This window comes from Geotrypetes seraphini, chromosome 4 (genome assembly GCF_902459505.1).
Source record: "Geotrypetes seraphini chromosome 4, aGeoSer1.1, whole genome shotgun sequence".
NCBI classification, from domain to species: Eukaryota; Metazoa; Chordata; class Amphibia; order Gymnophiona; family Dermophiidae; genus Geotrypetes; species Geotrypetes seraphini.
In genome coordinates, this window is record NC_047087.1 from 50770549 (window position 1) to 50795433 (window position 24885).

Genomic DNA, 24885 nt, shown 5'->3' on the forward strand with positions numbered 1-24885 from the left:
TTTCAATAAACACCTAACAGAGGACATACTCATGCACTTTTCAACAACAAAATAGCCATACGGTTCGCGTCTGAAGATCAACCCACTATGTGATAAAACGTAAGTATGTACTTGCATTTTAAGACATTTCAAATGAGGTCATATGTATGCTGGTTCAACATCCATGGTTTTTTAATTATTATTTTAATGGATGTGCATCATTTTCTGCCCTGACCAAGTTATAGCCTCAGAAACATATTTTTAGGGCTGATAAAAGCAGACCCATAGTGAAGTGTGCATTTAGTTTTAGGAAGCTGAGAATGCACTTAAACAGATTTGTTCTGCCCATGTAAATCCTGTTTTATACTTGCAAATTCCAACTAAACCTCCAAAACCTTTTCTCTAAGGATAGGGACATAAAGAAAAGCTATGCTGAGTCAGATCAAGGTCATTGATTCCAGCCACCTGTCTCAGCAGATCCCAAAAAGTATATCTATTTCTCATTTGCAGAAAGGAGTAAGGATCTCTCAAACCTACCTGGCTAATAATTATTCATGAACTTTTCCTCCAGGAATTTGCCCAAACTTCTTTAAAACCCTACTGTTTTAGCTGCTTTGCCCATATTATCTGGCCACAGATTTCATAGCTTGATTAGGTGGAGTGAAAAAAAAATCTTTCTACAATTTGTTTTAGTTTTATGGTGTGTTCAAGGGTCTTGTTTTTTTGTGTTGCCTGAAAGGTTAACTTTTCCATCCCACTTACAATTTTATAAACTTCCATCATATCCCCTCTCAGTTATATCTTCTTCAAACTGGATAGCCCTAATCTGTTTAGTATTTCTGCATAAGGAAAATGTTATATTTCTTTTACCATTTCTGTTAGGACTTAATGTCTTTTAGTAAAGGGCCCTTTAATTAGTACATGATTGGACCATGCTTTGGGAATTACTTTTGTAGAGATGGATCAGCTTCAGAAGCACTTGTTCTAAAGACTTCTCTGCCATGATCATCAAATGTATGTGCAGGGCTGACATCTTGTGGTTGAGATGAATATTTTATATCTATTTATCTTTATCACTATTTGTGTATGTTTATGTGCCAGGGATCAATTAGAAAATATACTTAGCACTTCACTTATGTGCCAGAGAAAAATGGAGTGATGTCACCTATTAGTGCTGCAGCCAGTGTATGTGGAAATACCAGCAACTGTAGAAAGGGAAATTACACATATACTTTCCCTTAAAACTTTCCATTTACCTGTGCAACTGCAGCAGGCACATGGGATGGGAGGGAAGGAAGGAAGGATAGAAGCTGGGCAAGGGTTCTGCTGCACAGGGGGATGGGAGGGAGGAAAGATGCTGCACATGTGGGGGAGAAAAAGGAAAGAGGAAGAATTGGGGTGAAGGAGAGAAAGGGAGGGATGATCATGTACATACCCCAAAAATAAGACCTAGTGCATTTTTGGAGCCCAAAATTAATATAAGACACTGTCTTATTTTCAGGGAAACATGGTATTATTAATTTATATACGACTATAACTTGTATAAGAAATGCATCAATATTCAAGGCAAGAGTGAGAAATGAAAGAACAAATAGAATTTTTTAAATTTTTTTTTTTATTTTCTGTTTGCATCACATATTGTCATCTTGTTTAGTTTGGGGCCTCCAGTGCAGAGAGGTAACAGGGTATAAGCCAGGAAAAGAGTGATTCAGCATTACATTTGAGATCCCATGTACTGACCGCAATGGTAACACAAGCTACCTTGAAGGGTTTAATATTGCCAGTACTTTGAGTTTTGTTTAATGAGATGCAGAGAATGGCAGCATTATTATACCTGTGTTAAAGACCGTGTGAAATGGATCCAGTGTCAATAACTGGCAACCTCTGCAAAGTGGAAACGATCATTTCATAACAACTTAATCAAAACCAATATATTATCACGTCTAGCAAGTGACTGTACCCTCCAGGAGAAAAGGGTAAACAGCCATGCTATCTTGTGTGGCAGATGAGACATAAACTCTGGATCCTGATACAGTAAATGATTCCTGTTCCACAGAGAGGATGGAATAATTTTCCTTATGTTGAACCTAATCAACCCAGTCCCTGGATGGTACCTTGAATGTTTGAACTCAAAGCTGAGGCCACAGAGACAAATTTCTTTTACAAAGGTGCACTAGCGTTTTTAGCGCATGCACTGGATTAGTGCGCGCTATAGCGCACACTCCCCCAAAAACTACCACCGGCTAGCGCACATGGCATTTTAGCGTGCGCTATTCCGCGCGTTAAGGCCCTAACGCACCTTTGTAAAAGGAGCCTAAAGAAAAAGGTGGATGATACAGTCTGATGTCTAGCAAAATCTCTGAGTCTTATTTATTTATTCAATTTTTTATACCGTTCTCCCAGGAGAGCTCAAAACAGTTTACATGAATTTATTCAGATACTCAAGCATTTTTTCCTGTCTGTCCCGGTGGGCTCACAATCTATCTAATGTACCTGGGGCAATGGAGGGGATTAAGTGACTTACCCAGGGTCACAAGGAGCAGTGTGGGTTTGAACCCACAATCCCAGGGTGCTAAGGCGGTGACTTTAACCACTGCGTCACACTCTCCCCTCATAGGTGTCGCCCTGGAGTACAGCACAAAGAGAGTAAGCTTGCAAGGTCTTAAGCAATAAAGTGTGGAATGGAAGGGGGTAAAACACAAATTCTTTGGTCTCTGCTTTTATTTATTAATTGTCTTTGTTATCAACACTGTATGGAAATCTAGAAGCAATCTGTCACCAATAGTGACAGAGCCAATCAGAAATTTGCTATCATGTGAAAGTCAGATGAACCACATCCTCAGTGATGAGAGATGGAAGACAAGCTAGGAATGCAGGTGTGCTAAAGCTCGCTGAAGATGGTGGCAACATTGGTGTACTTGCAAGGTCTTCACAACTAACCTCAAGGATGAGAAAACCCAGGGTCACAGCAAATACAAAGGCAGGAAATAAAGAATTAAGTCTATATTCATTCTTCATAGTCCTGAAGCATGGCCAAGCTATAATTTCAAGCCCAGAAGGGTTTACAGTTGAATCCATGATGGTTTGGCTCTGGCCTCATATGCGCACACACACAGGTTGGTCAGGCTGTAGCCCTACAAAATTAACCTTTCCCCCCACCTTTTTTTTTTTTTTATTAAGCCACGATATTAGTCTCTACTGCAGCCTGGAGCCTATGAGCGTCAGAGCATTTAGCGCCCCAGGCCACAATAGAAACCTCTACCATGGCTTAGTAAAAGAGGACCTAAATGGCATTATATGAAGCAGCAAAGAGATAGACTCAGGAGCAACATCAGGAAGCATTTTTAATGGAAAGTGTGATAGAGAACTGGAATTCCCTTTGGAAGAAGTGGTGAGGCAATTTAAAAAGAGTGGGATATACACAGAGAGTCCCTACGAGACAGAAGAATGGAAACCAAGCAATTAGCACCACAGCTCAAAAAAGCATTCTTTCTTGTTACTTCTGATGAAGGCATGAGGAGAAGGGTGAACTGCACCTAGGGCAGTGGTCTCCAATACAAGGCCCCAGAACTACCTGTGGTCCCCAAAGTCCTCCATTGTGGCCCTCAAACAGCTGGCTGAAATGCTCTTCAAATCCTGTAAATGTGGTAATTTCAGTCTTGCCCAATTGATATAGTACACTTCCCCCTCCGTATTCGCAAATTCCGTATCTATGGATTCGGTTATTCGTGATTTTTTACCAAAAAAATAAATCTTAATTTTTCAGACTTTTTTTTAGCCCTGTAAGCCCCCCCCCCCCCACCCCTTAAGTCTTACCTGGTTTTCTAGTGGGTTTTCAGGCAGGAGCGATCTTCCCATGCTCCTTCTCCATGCAGATCGCTCACAGGAAATGGCTAGAGAGACTACGGGAGCTGAAGGCAACCATTTCCTGTGAGCGATCTGCATGCGACAGGAGTGTGGGAAGATCGCTCCTGCCTGAAAACCCGCTAGACCACCAGATAAGGCTTGAGGGGGAGGGGGGGGGGCTTACAGGGCTAAAAATAGCCGTGGGAAGCCGGGGATAAGGACAGAACCGGCCTGAATATTACTCAAGATTTTTCCATATTTGCGGGCCAGCTCTGTCCCTAACCCCCGCAAATACGGAGGAGGACTGCAAACAATCTCTTAAGTGTGTTACTCAAGTTTCTCATTTATGGAATTTGCAATCCAAAATAAAGGGAGTTTTTAAAATATATCTTTGAAGTGTTGTAGAATCAATATTAACATTAATTTTTAATGTTTAATACTCAGTCTGAACAAGTAGGTCTCAAAGTAGGAAAATTAGTAGTAGTGTAAGCTTAAAATCTTTTGGTGGCCCTCAGAGCTTTCTCGTATTCACACTGCTTTTTACATAACAAAGGTTGAAGACCACTGACCTAGGAGCAAAGTTTGGGAGGGGTGTTTGACTTTGTCTCTGCGAGACTACTGAAGAAAGACAAGCACCGCATAGGCTACAAAACATCCTCACAGCAAAGAACCTACGCCGTCTCCAACATGTCCAAAAACACAGCAGTCAGACTTCTGAAGAACCTTCACTTCCACGACCCTATGTCCCAGGCTCTTTCAACAGCCCACTGGCTACCCGACTACACCCTTTCATAGAAGAACAAGCGGCCCTGTCCCCTGCTCAATCCGGCTTCCGAACAGGCCACAGCACAGAGTCAATACTCCTAGATATCATTGATGACAGCTGGTCAATACTCGACAAAGGCAGCGATGCCCTACTAGTCCTACTTGACCTCAGTGCTGCCTTTGACATGGTCGACCACCACCTCCTCATATCCAGACTCTATGATCTTGGAATCAAGGACTCTGCCCTCCAATGGTTCACCTCCTTCCTCCACCAAAGGACCCAAACTGTCCTACTAGGGACGCACAAATCTAACCCCAAGCCTATCAAATATGGCGTTCCCCAAGGCGCCCTTCTATCCCCCCTCCTATTCAACCTCTACATCAGACCTGTCATTGATATAGAGCAGAAGTACAACATTAAAATCCACTCCTATGCCGATGACATCCAGCTGCTCCTCCCTCTAGGCGAAAACCAATCGTCCCAAATTGCTAACCTCCAACACTGCCTCTCTGACATGAAAACCTGGATGACAAACAACAAACTACAACTGAACGCCTCTAAGACCGAACTCTTATGGATCAGGAAAAAAAACACCAAATACACACGCCCAACACTATCATGGGACTCCACTCTACTAACGGCAACAGATCAAGTACGCAGCCTAGGAGTAACCTTAGACGGACACCTATCCCTATCCACCCACATATCCCAAGTAGTCTCTACCTCCTTCTACTACCTCCGCCAACTGAGAAGGATCAAACCCTACATCTCCACACCTGACCTAGCCCAACTCCTCTATGCATATGTCCTCTCCAGAATGGATTACTGCAACTCCCTATTTAATGAAATAACCAAAAAAGATCTCAAATGCCTCCAACGGGTCCAAAATGCAGCTATCCGCCTCCTACACAGCCTCAACTACCATGATCCCATCTCCCCAGCACTCTGCGCTGAACACTGGCTCCCAATTAGCCAACACTGTGCATTCAAGGCCCTGGCAATAGCACACAAAAGAATTTATGCCACTATCCCCTCCTACATAAAATCCAAGCTTTACCCATCTACATCCCCACCTGCACCCTCCGCTCAGAAACGGAGATACGCCTTTGCATTCCCCCAGGAAGGTCTCTCCTCTCAGAAACCGCCCGCAAACGCTCCTACAGCCACTTCATTCCCCAACTCTGGAACCAACTCCCCCCTCAACTCAGACTTACAGAATTCACTAATGACATTCCGGAAAATGGTAAAGACCCTCCTCTTCAACTAAAGGTCACCTTCAGTCTACACCCAACCCCCTTAAACCCCACCTCTACCCTTCTTTCTCCATTCTAATCTTCTGCCTAAATTTCTGTATGGTCCACTCTCAGCCTATACTCAAATAACTTGTATCTAAACTAAACTACTTATATTTAACTTACTGTTCTTAATTTGCTGTATAGTCCCTATATCTAAACTGCTGCACAGTCTGGTATGTCCAAGTATTTAAATCTACTGTATAATCTTGTATGTCCAATTCACTCCATTGTGAATGTTTACTTGTAAACCGTTCTGAGCTACTGGGAGGACGGGATAAAAATCTAAATAAATAAATACCCATAGCCAAATGATGCGTCCTGGAGATCCTGGTTTTACCTTGTTCCGGAAGAAACACATCTCCAAACACCCCAGGCCGTGCCCTTCAACTACAGACCGCCAGATGCTGATCCTACTCCCATTCCTACCAAACTACTGGAACCAATTACCCCCCCCCCCCCCCCCCCAGATCAGATCCCTCGAAGTGCTCCTGAACTTTAGGAAAACATACCTCTCCACTTAATCCCTTGCCTATTACCGTATGTTCAAAAAGTGAAATATATATGTTGGAACCTGACCATCTGTATTTGGCATATTAGGACATTCACACTGTATTATAAACATGACGAGATAGAAAACGAAATAAATAAATAAACAGTTTCAGGGGAAATCTGACGGATACTATACCTACAGAAAAAAAAAGTCTACACATGTACAGTTTTATATGACAACCCCCCCCCCCCCTCCATATACAGCCATAAGCTTTTAGGAATAAATAAATATATACCAAAGAAACGAAAAACCTTTCGTATACCGAATGTGCTCCTTTCCCAGCTCTTAGCTGTAATTAAACAGCAGGTGGCAGAATCTCTGAAGAACGGAGGAAGTTTGACCCTGTCAGCACGCCGTAGCTGTGGCTCAGGCTGCCCCGCTTACCTCGCTGCAGTGAGAGTGGGCACGGAACGCGCAGCATGGCTTCCGGCAGCTCCATCCAGATCCCCGGTCGCTTGCCTCTGCTCCTGACCCACGAGAGCGTGCTGCTGCCCGGCTCCACCATGAGGACCGCCGTGGACACGCCGGGCAACATGCAGCTGGTGCGCAGCCGGCTACTGAAGGGCACCTCGCTGAAGAGCACCATCATCGGTGTCATCCCCAACAGCAGCGACCCGGCCGGCGACGCGGAGCCGCTGCCTGCCTTGCACAGGTGCCCGGAGGGAGGGCAGTGCCTGCAGGCTTAGGGGCTGGGGGAGTTGCGGGGTTCCGAGTTCTCATTTGACAGCTCATGGAAGCCTAGTTTGGACTTTGCCTTGACACCTGAGCGTAGCAGCTTTCCTCAACTTGAAGCAGTTTATGCAATTAGGCTGACAGTGGTGATTCTCTGCCTTCAGAGTACTGGACAGTTCAGTTGCCTGGTCTTTGATCAGTAGGCAGCAGTTCGTGATGGTAGATTATCTCTTTAAACTGATTCCTCCTGCGTAATAATTCTTATATAATCCTGTAATTAATAGAATGGTTGGAAGGTATTCATTTTAAGAGGTCATTCAATTATAACCCATTCAAGACGAATTGCACCTATCGCATGTCACTCAAAGTTAGGCGCCGGCAGGCATAGATGTATTAGGCTAAGGTTTTCTTGGCCTAATTTTCCAGCACCTAAAGCAGTCCATGTCCAAACTCCACCCTTAACCATGCCTACTTTTCAGGTAATCACACCAATCACAGGCACTCAAAATTCTAAACAACCTGCCAAGAACTATATCTTAAAATACTATATCATGCCAGAAAACAAATATTTTATAAGTCACACATGGGGCACCTCAGATTAACACCACCAGCCTGGTACAGTGCCGGGTGAAATCACTCTTCACCGGCTCACCCACCGTGCGTTATAATCTTAATAACGCACGGTGGGTGAGCCGGTGAAGAGTGATTCCATGCGACACTGTATTAGGCTGGTGGTGGTAATCTGAGGCGCCCCATGTGTGACTTATAAAATATTTGTTTTCTGGCATGATATAGTATTCTAAGATATAGTTCTTGACAGGTTACTTTTCAGGTAGGGACCTTGGTGTAAGTTCATACCCGAAAATTAAATTTTTTTAATCGTATTTTAATTGGTTTTTAATGGTCCTGTTCAGTTAACCGTGCCGATTGGACCAATTTAAAAAAAAAAAATCTGGGACATTGGCAAGGTACATCATGACTGTATTTGGAGTAGCATATGGGCTTCAACCCTCCCGAGTGCAGCCCTCTCACTCTCATCTGCTTCCTACCTCCTGCCCATTATGATCTGTCCTCCCTCCCGAGTGCAACCCTCTCACTCTCATCTGCTTCCTACCTCCTGCCCATTATGATCTGTCCTCCCTCCCGAGTGCAACCCTCTCACTCTCATCTGCTTCCTACCTCCTGCCCATTATTATCTGTCCTCCCTCCCGAGTGCAACCCTCTCACTCTCATCTGCTTCCTACCTCCTGCCCATTATTATCTGTCCTCCCTCCCGAGTGCAACCCTCTCACTCTCATCTGCTTCCTACCTCCTGCCCATTATTATCTTTCCTCCCTCCCGAGTGCAACCCTCTCACTCTCATCTGCTTCCTACCTCCTGCCCATTATTATCTGTCCTCCCTCCCGAGTGCAACCCTCTCACTCTCATCTGCTTCCTACCCCCTGCCCATTATTATCTGTTCTCATTTATCTTTTCCTCTCATCACTTGCTCTTCTCCTTTACCCACCCAGTGTGGGTATTTCTATTTATTTATAAATTCTTTATATTACTTCTGCAATCATATAATAGTTTAAAGAAATGAACAAAGATACCAGTAAGAGCATAGACAAAAGTTCTTTCTATCTTTCTTCTCCACCATCTTTATCTTTCCTTGCCCCCAGGCTCTTTGACTCTCATTTTCTCTGTTCCATCTCTCCTGCAGCAGCCCTTTTTCTAGTCTCAGCTTTTCTTCTACCTCCCAGACCCCAATGAGAGATGCCTGGCTTTCTTCACCATCTAACATAACTGAAGATAGTTCCTTGCAGGCCTAGCCACTGTAGCTGTAAATCTCAGCATGGAGCTCCCTTTATCCTCTCCTGCCCAGGGTTAGTGGCATTAGATGGTTGATGGGATGAATGGTGGAACTGGAGCGGACATCTGAGCATATTTCACTGCCTTGACAGGCTCCTATTTATTAAACATGTTAGCTGTTTAATTAGGCTGATTGTATAAATGATGGTAGACTCTCTTTTCAGTGTGGTTATGTGTTTGATTTGTCTGTCTGTGCCACTGATGCCAGAGTCCCCACCTCTAACATCGATGTTGCAGATTAACTAAATAGAGAATTAATCCCATGCTGTCTGTTTTCAATACCACCGTACTTGAAGGTGTATTGAATATATCTATTCAGGGGTGTAGAGTGACTACTCAAATTGGTGTGCACTAATAAATTTGCCATAGAAATTTATCGGTGAAATGATGCTGATTTTTAAGTTGGTGGAGCACAAGCACTGCTATACTCAATGGACCATGCTCATTAATTTATTCAAAGCCATCCTAACCCTTTATATTTAAAAAAGAGGGGAAGGGTTCTGCAGTCAGAATGAAGTGCAAGCTATACTATTTTGCAGGTTGAAGAGCATTATAATTCAGCACTTCTCAAAAGGGTGTCATATTCAATAAAACATTTAACTCTTGAAAATGCTCTACTTTGGACAATTTAACGTTTATATTCCACTTTATACCCTAAGTGGATTACAATTTAAAAAGAAATCGGCAAAACACAACAGTAGTTGTCAAGACAGACAAAACAATTATACTATACCTGTACGATGAAAACAAAATAGCAGACCTCCTCTCCCTGTCCACCCCACTCCTCCTAAGCAAGAGAATAGCAACAGTACTGTAATAATAGCTGGCACAAGCCTGTGAGTAGGTGTGTGCTTACAGGCCCCTACACTCTACATTGGTTTCCAGTCTAACAGCAGGCCTGTGCAGGAAGTGGAGGCTTGGAGTTTCCATACATTTCCAGCGTAAAGGGAATCCCTTGCAGGAAGGAGGCGCTGTGCCTGTGAATTTTAAACAATCTGTTTAGTTTTTGTTTATTTTATTTTAATCTTATTATTGGATGGAATTAGGTATGTTTTTATACTGTAAGCTGCTTAGGTTCTAAAGCAGGATATATGTATATCGATAAATAAAATCAAATATATATTGAAATAGAAAGCATGATGGCATCTCCATAGAAATCAGTTTTGCACAAAGTTTGAAATACCGGTACATATCGCTCTCTTTTTTTTTTAAGGGAAAAGTAGGGTTCAGTAGATGTTTTAGGGGATAAATGTTGGAAAATGAAACATCTCTTTGTTTTCAGGATTGGCACGGCAGCACTGGCTATCCAGGTGGTGGGCAGTAATTGGCCCAAACCTCATTACACTTTGCTGGTTACAGGCCTCTGCCGATTCCAGATTGTAGAGCTGCTGAAGGAAAAGCCGTTCCCTGTCGCCGAGGTGCAGCAGTTAGATCGACTAGAGCAGTTCACCAGCAAAAGCGACTTCAATGAGGAGCTGGGGGAGCTGTCTGAACAGCTTTACAAATATGCAGTGCAAGTTAGTTGAAGCTTTCTCACTTTGTTCTCTTACTCTTGAAACCCTTCAGAAGTCTGAATATAACAGTGACCATCACGTCTTTGTATTTTATAAGTATTATCTCGGACCTGTCTGAAGGTGAGGGGAAATTTTAGCTCTTACCGGTGGATCTGTAGATTCCTGACAGGACGGGGTGGGCAACCATGGTCCTCGAGGGCCATGACCCAGTTGGGTTTTCAAGATTTCCACAGGGAATATTCATGAGATTGATTTGCATACAATGGAAACAGTACATGCAAATCAATCTTGTGCATATTCATTGTGGAAATCTTAAAAACCCAACTTGGTTCTGGCACTTGAGCACCGAGGTTGCCTATCCCTGTAATTTATCTGAGGGATTTATCAGCTATGGCAGTGGTTCTGAAACCTGGTCCTGGAGGCACCCTGGCCATTTGGGCTCTGAGGATATTCACAATGAATACTCATGAGAAATATTTGATTGCTAGGGAGACAGTGCATGCAAATCTCTCTCATGAATATTCATTTTGGATATCCTGAGAACCTGACTGGCTGAGATGCTTTGAGAACCAGGTTTGGGAACCACAGAGCTATGGCAAAAAAAAAAGGCACGATTGCAAAAGCAGGGAGAGACAGCGAGTTCTTTGTGTTCCATATCATGTGAGAATTATTTATGGATTTGCATAGTATGGTGTGTCCTCATGTGTAACAAGCTAGTAGATCAGCCATTCCCATATCTTGTCACATTTTTTATTACAATTTTTAGATTAGTATGCCATCTTGATTGGTGATTGGCATAATGATCTTACTCTGCTTCTGCCCACGCTTGTACTGCTCTGCCCACTAGGTGACCTCATTCATCAGTGTCCATAAACCCAGTTACTCTCCTAGCGGTGCGAGCACAAACAAGGAGCATGTCGTGCTCCTTTGTGAGCCTCTTATACATCTTTATTCTCTACTGTAGCTCTCTTGGGATCCCTCATTTTCAATCTGGATCCACTGTCTCCTATCTTCACACTCTGGTGTCAAAGGCTTCCACACTCTCATTAGCTGCTTTTCCTTCAGGTATGGATGGTATCTTGTCTCTATCCCTTTCACTCCTTTTTCCCACATCCTCTCTCAACTCATCAACCCCAAACCATGTCACTTAGTATCTTGAGCCTGAGTGTCCGCTCACTCTGCTCTAAGGTGCACCTAATCTATTTATTTATTTCTTCCATTTGTGTATTGCACATACCTATACAAGCTCTTGGCGACATTACAGAGGAAGGGGTTAGAAGAGGGTAGGGATTACAATGGAGGGCAGGAAGATACTGGAGGAGAGGAGGATAGAAGTGATTAGGTGTCAAATACATGAGTTTTCAGTTTCTTCCGGAATTTGTTGTGGTTAGGTTCCATCCTGGTCATTTCAGTAAGGTCATTCCAAGTTTTTATGCCTAGAAAGGTGAGCATGGAGTGGAAAACATGCTTTTATTGCAGTTTTTTTGTGGAAGGGAGATTTAGAAGTATTCTGTTGAGGGTTCTGCGGGAAGTAGACCTTGCCTTGGAGAAGAGCTATGATTTCATAAGCACAAAATAGCCAGATATGTTTGCTTTTGTAGAAACATGATTAGCTTTTGGTGATGAGGCCCTTCACCCATACTGTCCTGGATACTCATTTATTTATCATCATTGTGAATGCAGGAGATGAGGTGGCTTTTGTCATTTTCCTCTCCAGCCCAATCTCTGCTGAAACTCTAGGTAATTCTTCTCAATCATCGTTGGAATACCTTTAAATAAAGATTTCTTCTCCAGTATCTCTGACGCTGTTACTAATCTACAACTCTTCCCTTTTGACTTTGTGAGACCTTATTACACTTTATGCTCTACTGTCTTCCCCTTTATTAATCCTGGCTGTCTTAAATATCCATTTAGTCAACCCTACTGATAACTTAGGTTGTGAATTTGTTAGTTTCCTAAAAGATGGTAACCTTCAACAGTAGATAATTGGCCCTACTCACTTTGCCAACCACTTGATGTTGTCATTTCTCATCCTTTCTACCTTGTCTCTCTCTCTCCTCTACCCTGGTCTGACCATACCCTTCTGAACTTTTCCTTAACCATATCAGTTTTATTTCTCCAAGCCTCAGTCTAAACTGTTCAGAAATCTCCAGTCTTAAATTGCTAAAGAATTATTTAAACACTGAGCCTTTTTCTTCCATTTCTCAGCTCTCCTCCAGTTATCTCTCAATTTCAGAAAAATTTGACCAAATGGCCACCTGGTTAATGAGAAATAAGACTAAATTAAAAAAAAAAATATATCCCAGCTGTAATCTCTTCCCCTGAGCCCATCAGCTGTCACCATGAATGGAGGCAATCTTTTCATATTGCATATCAACAAAAATTCTTGGGGTGACTATAGGTAATAAATTATCATTTCACTCCCATACTTCTTGGGTGGTTTCTTCTCGTTTTACACCTTGTGAAAACTTTGCTCCATCCGTTCCTTTCTCAACCGCAGTAGCCTACAAATTCTTTTACACTCTCTAGTATTGTCAACTCCATTCTAGTAGGTTTACTACACTGTCAGCTTCACAAACTTCAACTTGTACAAAATACAACAATCTGTCTACTATATGACTTTTCTAAATTTGATCACATCTCCCCTCTTGAAAACAGAACACATTCTTCCAATTGCTTAAAGGACTCAGTTTAAACTCAATGTACTTTCTTTTCAGATCCAATCCTCAGAACTTCCCTCCTTTTTAGCTACTTCAAAGTTTCAAGTTCAAGTTTTATTAAAATTTTGATGTATCGCAATATCATTAATTCAAAGTGATTTACAGGGTCTTAATTATTAACTAAAACCAACACAGACGGATATGACTTACCAATACATAATGAAGTAGGGATTTGTAACAGAGTAGACACCGAAGAGGGAGTGGAAAATATGAAAAAGGATCTGCAAAAGTTAGAGGAATGGTCTAATGCCTGGCAACTAAAATTCAATGCAAAGAAATGCAGAGTAATGCATTTGGGGATTAATAATAGGAAGGAACCGTATATGCTGGGAGGAGAGAAGCTGATATGCACGGACGGGGAGAGGGACCTTGGGGTGATAGTGTCCGAAGATCTAAAGGCGAAAAAAACAGTGTGACAAGGCAGTGGCTGCTGCCAGAAGGATTCTGGGCTGTATAAAGAGAGGCGTAGTCAGTAGAAGGAAGAAGGTGTTGATGCCCCTGTACAGGTCATTGGTGAGGCCCCACTTGGAGTATTGTGTTCAGTTTTGGAGACCGTATCTGGCGAAAGACGTAAGAAGACTTGAGGCGGTCCAGAGGAGGGCGACGAAAATGATAGGAGGCTTGCGCCAGAAGACGTATGAGGAGAGACTGGAAGCCCTGAATATGTATACCCTAGAGGAAAGGAGAGACAGGGGAGATATGATTCAGACGTTCAAATACTTAAAGGGTATTAACTTAGAACAAAATCTTTTCCAGAGAAAGGAAAATGGTAAAACCAGAGGACATAATTTGAGGTTGAGGGGTGGTAGATTCAGGGGCAATGTTAGGAAATTCTACTTTACGGAGAGGGTGGTGGATGCCTGGAATGCGCTCCCGAGAGAGGTGGTGGAGAGTAAAACTGTGACTGAGTTCAAAGAAGCGTGGGATGAACACAGAAGATTTAGAATCAGAAAATAATATTAAAGATTGAACTAGGCCAGTTACTGGGCAGACTTGTACGGTCTGTGTCTGTGCATGGCCGTTTGGAGGAGGATGGGCAGGGGAGGACTTCAATGGCTGGGAGGGTGTAGATGGGCTGGAGTAAGTCTTAACAGAGATTTTGGCAGTTGGAACCCAAGCACAGTACCGGATAAAGCTTTGGATTCTCGCCCAGAAATAGCTAAGAAGAAAAAAAAAAAAAAAAATTATAATTTAAATTGAATCAGGTTGGGCAGACTGGATGGACCATTCGGGTCTTTATCTGCCGTCATCTACTATGTTACTATGTATATGTTAAGTATAGTAAAGGATACACTCAACAAAATTTGTCAGTTCCCTCTTTCAGACAGATATTTCTAGATATACACAGAGAAACTGAAGTTTCTCCATTATCGCCCCATCACTATGGAATTCTCTTCCACTTTATCTTAGGACAACACAATTGTACAATAACTTTTAAGTCTCGGCTAAAGGCTTACTACTTTACATTAGAATTTAACAAGCTCTCTGACAACACCTAAGATCAAGAGCACTAGCTAGGACTTCCTCAGAGCAGAACTCTACTTATGACTTGATTTTAATCTGGTATTTTACCTCCTAATTCTGCCTATTGCCAATATTCTAAATTCTACGTCTTTTCCTTATAATGACTGGTCAATATTCTTTTTAAATTGGTTTGGGGGTCCGTTGGCATTGTATGTTACTTTTCTATAGCAGGTCTCTTGATTATAAGTCAGGTTGTGTTTACTTTCATACACATCCAAAATAGGGTGGGGGGGATATTTCTGTCCTAATTTGACCCTAGAGTAGTTACACTTGGGGTGGGAGGAAGGGTGGGAAGATATTATTAATATGACGAGGGTAAGGTTACTGGGCAAATAAATGTCGCTATGTTTTATTGTATAATCATTGAGTGGTGGGGGGGAGAAAATGAGTGGTTATATATATAATTGTAAGTGGATGTGCTTACATTGAAGTTTTAAGTGTTATATATTCATGTATTGCACTTTTGAAGTATGGAAAATCAATAAAGAATTATAAAAAAAAATATTCTAAATTCTGTATATGCAAGGCAACTTATTGAAATTTATCAAAACCTTCAGGGATTATCAATATTTTATCAATTTTTTGATAAGTCTTCAGTATTTGCCAACCACCAGCCTATGAGTTCACAGAGAGCATGTCGGGATGCAGCGGACCAACACTGAAGGGGGGACTTCTTCTTGATAAAGCCTTTTTGGCAAAACATGTTGGAGCAGACATTGTAACAGAAATTAACAAGTACAAAAAATTAAAAGTATAAAAGCTAAGTACAATTTCTGTAACATTTTAAAAGCATTTATTAGCACTTAAGGAGCACTTGAACAAAAATTTCTTAAAAAACAAAAATAAGTCTGAGGATGAACTTGCCAGACAATACCTCAGCCATGAACTCATAGGCTGGTGGTTGGCAAATACTGAAGACTTATCAAAAATTGATAAAATATTGATAACCACTGAAGGTTTTGATAAATTTCAATAAGTTGCCTTGCATATATAGAATTTTGATTCTAATCTGGAGCATAACATTCCTTATCCACATGTTCTATCCCTACCTACTACCCTAAAGCGCTTTTAACATTTCCCTTATCTCTTGTGCCTGTAAGTCTGTTTGCAAGCTGATTGTATAATGTCTTTGATTTTAAACACCCCCCCCCTGTGATTTTTAACTTGTAAACCACTTCAATTTTACTTTTGTTTATATTTGTGGTCTATCAAATAAACTAGACTACCGGTAATCTAACAGATGCAAAATCACAAGTTTAAATAAATTCTTGTTCCTGTGTGATTTGAAACAGTCAGAAATACTAATATGCATGTTGAATATAACAAAATTATGGCGGCACTTTGGTTCATTTGCATCTGTAAGTATGGCAAAATAGAATGGCATTCCATTGATTCCAGAAGTTCAAATTCAGAAAGGAAAGGAGCTTTATTTGGTGGCTTTGACTGCTACTATCTTAGTAGCCTTTAGGTAATTAACTCTGCTTTCAAAACCTACAGGAGTTAATAAGCTTGTGAACTGTTTTTTCTTTTTTTTCTTTTAAGCTGGTTGAGATGCTGGATATGTCTATCCCAGCTGTTTCTAAACTGAGACACCTTTTAGACAGTCTGCCCAGGGAGTCCTTACCAGATATACTGACGTCGGTCATTCGTACAACCAACATAGAAAAGCTTCAGGTACTGAGTGCCATTTTATTTATATATTTATTTATTTAAACATTTCTGTCTTTGTGTGTATTGTTGCTGCAAGTGGAGGAATGAAGTGGTAGGGGGAGGTTTCTGAAAGATTTAGCTCATCATTCCAGACTCGCCCAACTTTGGATGAATGATGTCAAATGGCTGCGGTGATCTGGATATTAAAATTATTTCTCTTTGTTGGAAGATCAACATAAAAAATGAAAGCAACACTCCTCTCGGGAAAAAAGTTGTTAGGATGGGGGAGAAACAAATGATTCTAAGGTCCTAAGTTCCCACATAGTGACGCGGATACTTAAACACACACTGGCCTCCTATCTCCTCGTCTTTGCAACTTGGTAAATAAACTTTGTTGAACAATGCGGAGCAGACTGACAACACAACAGTTAAGAGTAGGTCTATTTAGGGGCACTAGGAAATAGGCTTAGCATGTGCTTAATGCGGGATTTTTCCATGCGATCCCACTTCCAGCGCATCAACTGTGAACTTTGAGCAGAAATATTTGTTAAACAATTCAGACTTATCGTTATCATTTTCTACATATTTCTCCCCTTCACCTTTGAGTCTCACAATGCCACTTTCACTAATACACCTAAAAAAAAGTATGCCCCCCCCCTAGTTTTACAGTGTTGGCTGTTATTTCTTCCATTTGCATCTTTGCTTTCCTGACTACTTGACTAGCCTTCTTAACTTTTTCCAGATAACATCTTGGTTGGCATCCAATTATTGAGGTCACTTGGCTCATTAATTGGGTTGCATACACATTTCAGGATGGTGGGCAAATTTAGGTGCAGATACTTGGGCACTCTTTATAGAATCTGGGGATAAGTTAAAGAGGTGGGTTTCAACCAAATTATAGACATGGTGATGGAACTGAAAAAAAACAAACTTGCAAAACAGTATCAACATTACCTGTACATATTTTCAATGATTTTGAAAGCTTTGGGTATGCTAATTTATGTGTTCTCTTTACTTGTTTTAGATTTTAGATGCTATTGGGTTGGAGGAACGTTTCAAGATGACAATACCATTACTTGTCAGACAGATTGAAGGCTTGAAGTTACTCCAGAAAACCAGAAAGCCTAAACAAGATGATGACAAAAGGGTACAAAAACTTGTATCTCTAAAAACAATTAGGAAAACTTGGTTTCCCAGAGTTTTAGGTTATGGTAGATGTTCAACAGTTCTGAAACAATATATATTGTAAAGAAACACAAGTTTCCAGTGCGACAGACACTCTATTTCTAAACCTGTGGGTAGTCAAACCCTCCTCTTGAGAATTCTTGTAGAGAGCCTCATTAGCATTCTTTTGCTCCATCTCCTATCCCTCTGGGCTGTCCTCCAATTCCTCAGTTGTCTCTCTACAAACGATATGGTAGGAGCCGGTCTTTTCTGCTTGTGTTTATTTTTCAGTTGTATTTGGGGATTTTGGACCATTTGTGAGGCTTTTTGGTACTGCAGTAGATCCCAATCTTGGGACATCTCTGGCTGTGGGAGAGCGCAGGCTCTGAGGTCAAGGGCCTGCTTCCAAAGGTGTGACAGGATGGAGTTCTTGTCATTGGCCAGTGATGGGAGTCTGAGCAGCAGAAAGAAGGATCTGATTTGCATAACATCATGCAAAGGCAGCTGGGAGCTGTCCCCTCACCCTGAGGGAACAGTGATGCTGAAGAGGACAGGTCCAAAGCAGAAAGCAGGGAAGATCAAAAGCTCCTTCGGAAGCCAGCTGACCCTTGAGGAGAGAAATGCTGGCCTCTGGCCTAACCCTTGGTAAGCCTGTTAGATCAGCCTGCCTAGTAGATCTTGGGAGTGACCAGGAGGGTACCCCCAGAGTTGACAACTGGCAGAGGGCCTGGTGGTGGTGTGAGAGACCAGGGGTGTGAACTCAGGGCTGTTCTCATGGAGAGTGGCTGAGGGACAGGAAGTAAGTACAGCAATCACAACCCTCACTTATTTGGGTCAATGACAGGACGGCAAGAGAGCTAGCAAAGCCATTGATCCAGCTTTGGCTCATCTCATTGCCTCCTTTAAATGCAGCTCGCTTGTCTGTTGCTGTATTTCTTACTATTCCTTTTCAAAAACAAATACTAAATAACAGCAATTCTTTTTTACTTATCCTTTTAATGCAGTGTCTCTAGCATGCCCCGATGGGACCTGTTTCGTCCACAAGGGCTTTTTCAAGGGTTCATAAAGGAGCTCTGCGTAATCCAAAAACATTATTTTCAAAAATCAATTCTAACATGCAAAATTGACACCCTGACTGTGTTAAAAACTTCCATAAAAATTCATAATCAATTGTTAATTCATGTCACATATAACTTAAACAAATAATCTAATATTGTACAGAATAAGTATAATTATCTAATTTATATGGCAATTCATAATTATAAATACCTATTTTGTTACCATATAAATAACCTTAAATAAATTTCATACTATCTATCAAATTACTTAATACATCTTACATTTTAAAATTAACCAAATAAGTGACTATAAAAGTTAAAATTCAGGTGGAAATAACTTATTGTCACTGAATTAAATCTAAAAATAACTCACTTACTTTAGTCAATAGAGCAAGTACAGTTCTTAAACACTGGATTAACAAACTAATAGCAGCTGAATTCAAAGGAACCAAAGCTTAGATCGGGCTCTCTTAACTCTACCAGAATTAAACAGCAAGTTTACTCAAGGAACGGATTCTAAAGACAGTAAACCACAAAGTTACTTGATTGACAGTTCTTAAATGCTGGATTATCAAACTTATACCAGCTAAATTTAATGCCATAGAATTTAAAAACGGGCTCTCTTAACTATATCATCATAAAGCAGCAAATTAACTGAAGAGACGAATTCTGGAGTTGATAAAACTACATAGTGTGGTATGCGAGGTAGGCCTGCTAGGATTGGCCCTAGTATAAGGCCTATGCGTGGAGCAGTTAGTGCCCATTCTGCTCAAGATAAAGAGCAGTTTCCCTTTTTGCCTGCTATTTTCCCTAAGGCCAGCAGAGGGAGCTTGGGGGTTGAGCTTCAGACTTCCCCTCCCCCTCAACTTCCCAAGTCTTGTGACCGGAAATGCTATGCACCTGGGAAGGTTGGGCGGGGCTGCAAGTTCCTTAATCTCAGGTCTGAGCAGTTGGAAAGGCAGAGGGAGAATTGGAGAGGTGCAGAACAGTCACAAGGAAAGTACTGGCAGCCTAGCTCAGGACTAAGAGCTCTGCAGGACCAACAAACCCCAGAATGCATGGAGATTGTTGAAGCTGGGACTGAGATGACTCCTGACCTCTCTGAAGTTCCACAAGCCATGGAATTAGAATCAGAACCAGGCCCAGAGGTTCATTCAGATTTTCAACCCATGGAAGTGTGTCTCTCCAAGGCAAGTACAAAATCTGCCTAAAGAGTATATCAATTTCTTTTGCCTTGGACAGTGAACTGTTTTGGTTTATTTTTCTTTTGAGGATGTGTTTTTGCCCTGCTGAAGCTGAAGCAGAGAAGCACAGAAGTGTGAGACTGTAAAACTGACATTTGATAATCTTTTGGTTACACTTTATCCAGCCAGTGTGGTGGGGGATTTAGCCCCACGTTTTGAGGTGGGATAGAGGGCTCTATTTTGTGTAGCATTAATCCAACACGTGGAGCACACCACCTGGTCAGCATAATTTATATTGCTGAGGAAGAGCAGTGCTGTGTCACTGACGGTGATCTAAAGACACTATCAAAGGGAAGAGATTGTTTTCTTTTTGTTAGTTTTTCTTTTTTGAAAGAACTTTGAATCTGAGGCTCATTGATAAATAGAGCCCTTTTGCTATTTGAATTTGAAACTTTATTGTGTGTGATATTGAAGCTCGAGGTTTTGAAGACTGGATTGTTTGATTGAAAATCCTGACAAAAGTTTGTTTTTCATTTTGGTTTTTCTGCTATGCAACAACTTACCTGACTTGTGGGCAAAATCTTTATTCTAAACTGGTTTGCTTTTTCTTTCCTTGTGGAGCCTTCCACGGCTCACAAGGGATAATCCTTGTTCCCGCAGTCCTGGACACATTGCCCGGAGCCTGCGGGTTACAAACGGTACTTTTTATCACAGCTATCCTCGCTAAAATCATCATTCTTATTGCATCGGGCTCTCATAACTTAAACAATTGAGACACCAAATTGCAGCAGAGCATACTTTCAAAATTTAAATATTATCAACTTCACTTCACGGTAAAGCTAAACATAAACTTCTCAGGTCCAAATAAAACTTTATTAAATTGCATTCGGACTCAGCTTAATATTGAAATTTCAGTACCAAATAAACTTTACTTAATTATATACGGACTCACCCAGCGTCGTTCCTCATTTGGGGCTAGAGCTAGTCTGCATGCCCGTCATGCTGCTTTACGACTTTTTAAAACCCTTGCACATGCGCAGTTAATTAATCATATGCACGAGTCAAAATCACTAATGTATATCATTCCTTTAATAAAACAACACTCATCCATACCAAATAAAGATATCCTATAAATCTCACTATTCTCATTGACTCTTTTTAAATAAATAACTAAATCTAACTCAAAAACTTATACGGAGCAAGCACATGCATACTTCAAACCATTTGGCACATGTGCATTGCATTCTGCTCTACACTTATTAGGAACCATTGTAAAAACAAACCACTTGTGAAATTTAAAACACTAAATAGATTCTACAATAATAAATATTGACAAATTCATCCCTTTTAACCATTCGATCAAGTTTAAAAAACAATCAATTAATACCTACTTAGTGCCAAACTAAAATAAATAATAAATAAATAATCTTATATTGCTCAATTAAGTGTTGTTAATCCATATTAGTGTCTAACTGGATATCAACTCTATGTTATATAAATATATGTGTGAAAATCTAAAACAATGAAAAATTGGAAGGGCCTGGGAGAAGGAGTAGCTGAAGGGCATGATAGAGTCTGGAACCCAGGGAGGAGCTCAGACTTCATGTCTGGAGAGACCGGTAATGGCACCATCAGCCATCAGGGGATCCCCAGGAAGACAGCCTGATAGAACTAGGTGAGCATTGGCCAAAGGTCTGGTGAGTAATCAGCTGCTGAGGGGCTGGTGGCAACCAGCGGAGAGATTGGTAACAGCACTGGAAACTACCAGAAGACACGGAGAGCCAATGAAGGGTCAAAATAGAACTTGGAAGCAGTTGGAAGAACGATGGAGTCCAGGGAAGACCCAGTGATGACCAGGAGGGACCTAGTCAGGTTAACTGTTGTTGTATTTTAGCAGACTCTGTGAAGCACGAGGAAGAACAGAGAATACCTGGGGACAGATGTGTGATGGGTGTTGACCATTCGGCCTGATCACATGATGACAAAGGGACAGACTGTTTGCAGTGCACCCACTTGGACAGCCTACACTATAAGATCGTGAGCTCAGGAACTGATCCCTTGGAAGCAAAGCTCGCCTCAGGTTTGTCCACAGTGAACTTGAGCACAGGCTGAGTGGCTCTGGTGGTTTTACCAGGATCAGTATCAACTGCTTTTTCCCCCTATTTGCGTGTGCGAGGTCCACTTGGGTTTGAAGTCTCTGGCCAGTTCGTTGGGCCCAAGAGGCAGTCTGAAGACACAAGCAGTCCGGATTCCAGGCTTGTTGAGGCAGAAATTCTCCCTTTAAGCTGTTTGTAACTTCAGCAATTTCAGCTCCCAGCACATAGTATGGCACAGTGAATAACAGGCTGACAGCCTGAAAAACAAAATCGAAGGAAGGGGCTGTTTTCTTAAAATCATTGTTTGGGGTTAGAGTCAGGTTCCCCCACCTCTAAAAGTCCACAAATTGCTAGTTTTTGAACCACAGTGAGCTCCCCCAGGCTGTTTTTGTTGCAAAAATCACTGCCATCTTGGATTTCCCGATTTGAAAATAAAAGCCTCTGTCTACCTCAAAACACCTTGATTTTACTTAAAAACAGTTGTGATGGATTCCTCAGGCCAGGATCCCTTGGATTCATTTCAAATTTTCAATGGATGGCTGTCTGAGATTTGTTTGTACCACATGTCGCATGGCGTGTGAGTTGGAGGCTAGAGCTTCTGGCTTAGCCTTCTTTAGTCCTTCGGGGGATGTTAGTGCCCAGATGATATGAGGGCCAGGAAAAAAGTCCAGGTTTGAGCCAGGGAGCAAAGCAAGTGCATCCTTGGCAAAGTGCAGCCTTGGTGCTGCTGCAAAATTCCAGAAAGCTTGTGAGCATTCGCAGGGGCCATTTAGACGTCCTGGGCAGAGAGTTTCCCCCTACATTCATCAATATGATGCTTATAGGATTAATAAGGGTTGCATGAAACCTGGCGCCGGGGGTTCTCCCATGAGCTCAATCACCCAGCAACAGTGCAATGCGCAAAATGGGGAGGAGGTCCAGTCTGAGACTGGGCAGGAGAGGGCTCTCTTTCAATGCCTTTACTCTCCCAGTCAACATCCTCTATACCAGGAAATGCTGCTTCAGTTCTAGCAGAGGCTGGATCTGGACGTGGTGGAAGTCCCTGATCTCAGAGAGGAACCAGCTGTATGCAGGCTGTTCATGCCTTCAGCACTTATGTAGGTGATCATGGAATCCCTCCAGAAATTAAAGATAGGAACTCTGCAGTCCTCTACTACACAGTGCTCGTGGAACTTTGGGAGGTTCTGGAGGGGCCCCTTCGGGTGGCAAGGCTCTTTGTACCACCAAAAGTGGATTCACTAGTGGTGCAGGTTACCCAACATACCTCGCTTCACATTAAATCGTGAGCAAAATGCTTTATGTCCCACAGGTTCAGGAAAAAGAGTGTCTGTCACACTAGAAGGAAAGATTAGGTTCTTACCTCGATAATCTTCTTTCTAGTAGACAGATACTCTGTTCCTGAAGCCCCTCCCTCCCCGGTCAGATGTTCATTTGCCTGCTTACTGCCTCGAATGTGCTGGGGCATCTGCACATTTTGTTTCTTTCCTTTTTTCATCTTTAAAAAGGATAGAGTATGGGACTGCCATGTTGATGAATCTAGGGGGTTTCTGTAAATCTCCCACACTCTTAGTGCAGATTGCGCTCAAGTTAGTGACTTGTTTGTTTTACCTTGTTATGTATTGCAAATGGTTAAGTTTTGTTTTATCTATGTTAATGATATAAGCAGAACTGACATTTTTTCTTAGGGAGTGTCCCTGTACCCCTCCCTATTCTGTTTCTTCTCCAGGGCTAACCATCTGCTTTGGTATGAACTGAGAAATTGGAGGACAGCTCAGAGAGATGGGAGATGGAGCAAAAGAATGCTAATTAGGGTCTCTACAAGAATTCTCATAAGGAGGGATTGACTACTGTTCCGCCACTTATTTCTGTCAAATGGGATGATCAGTGACACTCAGAAAAGCACACAGACAATATAAAGCATAAACAATAACACTTTATTATACATATATAAGAATTAAATATAAAATAGCATCACCTTGACCCCATATAACGACCATCTTCACAATTGGGAATCCTTGCAATAGATAGATGGGTGGACCAAAGGACTGTCCCTTTAGACGTATTGGATTCTCCCTCCAGACGTCATGGATTCTAAGGATAGAGGCAAGTCCCGTCTTTTATATTGGGTGAAAAGCTGGAAAAGCTGCTGGGTTCTTAGTAAAGCATAAACAGCTGGTCTTGCTCTTTTGTTCTCTGTTTTGACAACACCTAGGTCAAGGAGGTCAAGATAGCAGATACTTGTTTGGTTTCCCTGTCCTTTTGATGTTACCCAGGAGGTGTTTGCAGAGACTGGTTTTCCCATCTGGCTTTACTGATGTTATTTGAGAGACACTCAGGCAAAAGGAAGTCAGGATGCCAGAGAAGCAGACTTTGTGGATTTCAGTTACCCCCCCCCCCCCCCCGGCCAGTCCTTTTGATGTAATCAAGGAGGTGTTATAGAGACCGGTTTACCATCTGTCTTTACTGTCCTTTGAAGATCAAGGAGGTCAGGATGTCAGATAAACAGACTTTACTGTCCTTTTGGGGTTGTCAAGGTAACACTCAGGAAAGCAGACTTGAGGAGACATATAAGTAGTATGCAGAGTTTCAGTTATCCCCCTGGCTATCTGCATAACAACTACCTACAGGTTCAGGAATAGAATGTCTGTCTACTAGAAAGAAGATTATCAAGGTAAGAACTTAATCTTTCCATGTTACTCAACCAGTTAAATTAGAAGTAAAGTCTTGAGTTATCAACATCTAATTTATAATAATAATAATAATAATAATTTATTCTTACACCGCCATACCAAAAGAGTTCTAGGCGGTTCACAACTGGGCAAGTACATAAAATACAGATGAAATGCAAGAGATTGGAATAATAAAATTTAACAAAAATCAGAATGCATATTACAATATAATGCCAGTGAAATACATTAGAAGTAAAAGAGTGTAGATAAAATACCCTTTAAAAGGCAAGAAAGTAATGCATGTAATCCAAATAAAATGTCAGCTGAGTCTAAACTAGTTAAGAGTT

General features: G+C 41.6%; 2 protein-coding genes across 4 annotated transcripts in view; one reads left to right on the top strand and one right to left on the bottom strand.

Moving 5' to 3' along the window:
- Nucleotides 1-7032, bottom strand: part of LOC117359170 (multidrug resistance-associated protein 9-like) — a 227418-nt gene extending 220386 nt beyond the window's left edge. The window contains exon 1 of the mRNA XM_033941465.1: nt 6821-7032. The gene's annotated coding sequence lies outside the window, so the exon portion shown is untranslated. The remainder of the gene's footprint in view (nt 1-6820) is intronic.
- LONP2 (lon peptidase 2, peroxisomal) overlaps nt 6826-24885 on the top strand; it is a 201978-nt gene continuing 183918 nt past the window's right edge. For all 3 annotated transcript variants that reach the window (XM_033941471.1, XM_033941474.1, XM_033941473.1), the window contains exons 1-4: nt 6826-7088; nt 10242-10476; nt 16260-16391; nt 17392-17514. In XM_033941471.1, the coding sequence (XP_033797362.1) occupies nt 6856-7088; nt 10242-10476; nt 16260-16391; nt 17392-17514 (723 nt within the window). In that variant the 5' untranslated portion in view covers nt 6826-6855. The remainder of the gene's footprint in view (nt 7089-10241; nt 10477-16259; nt 16392-17391; nt 17515-24885) is intronic.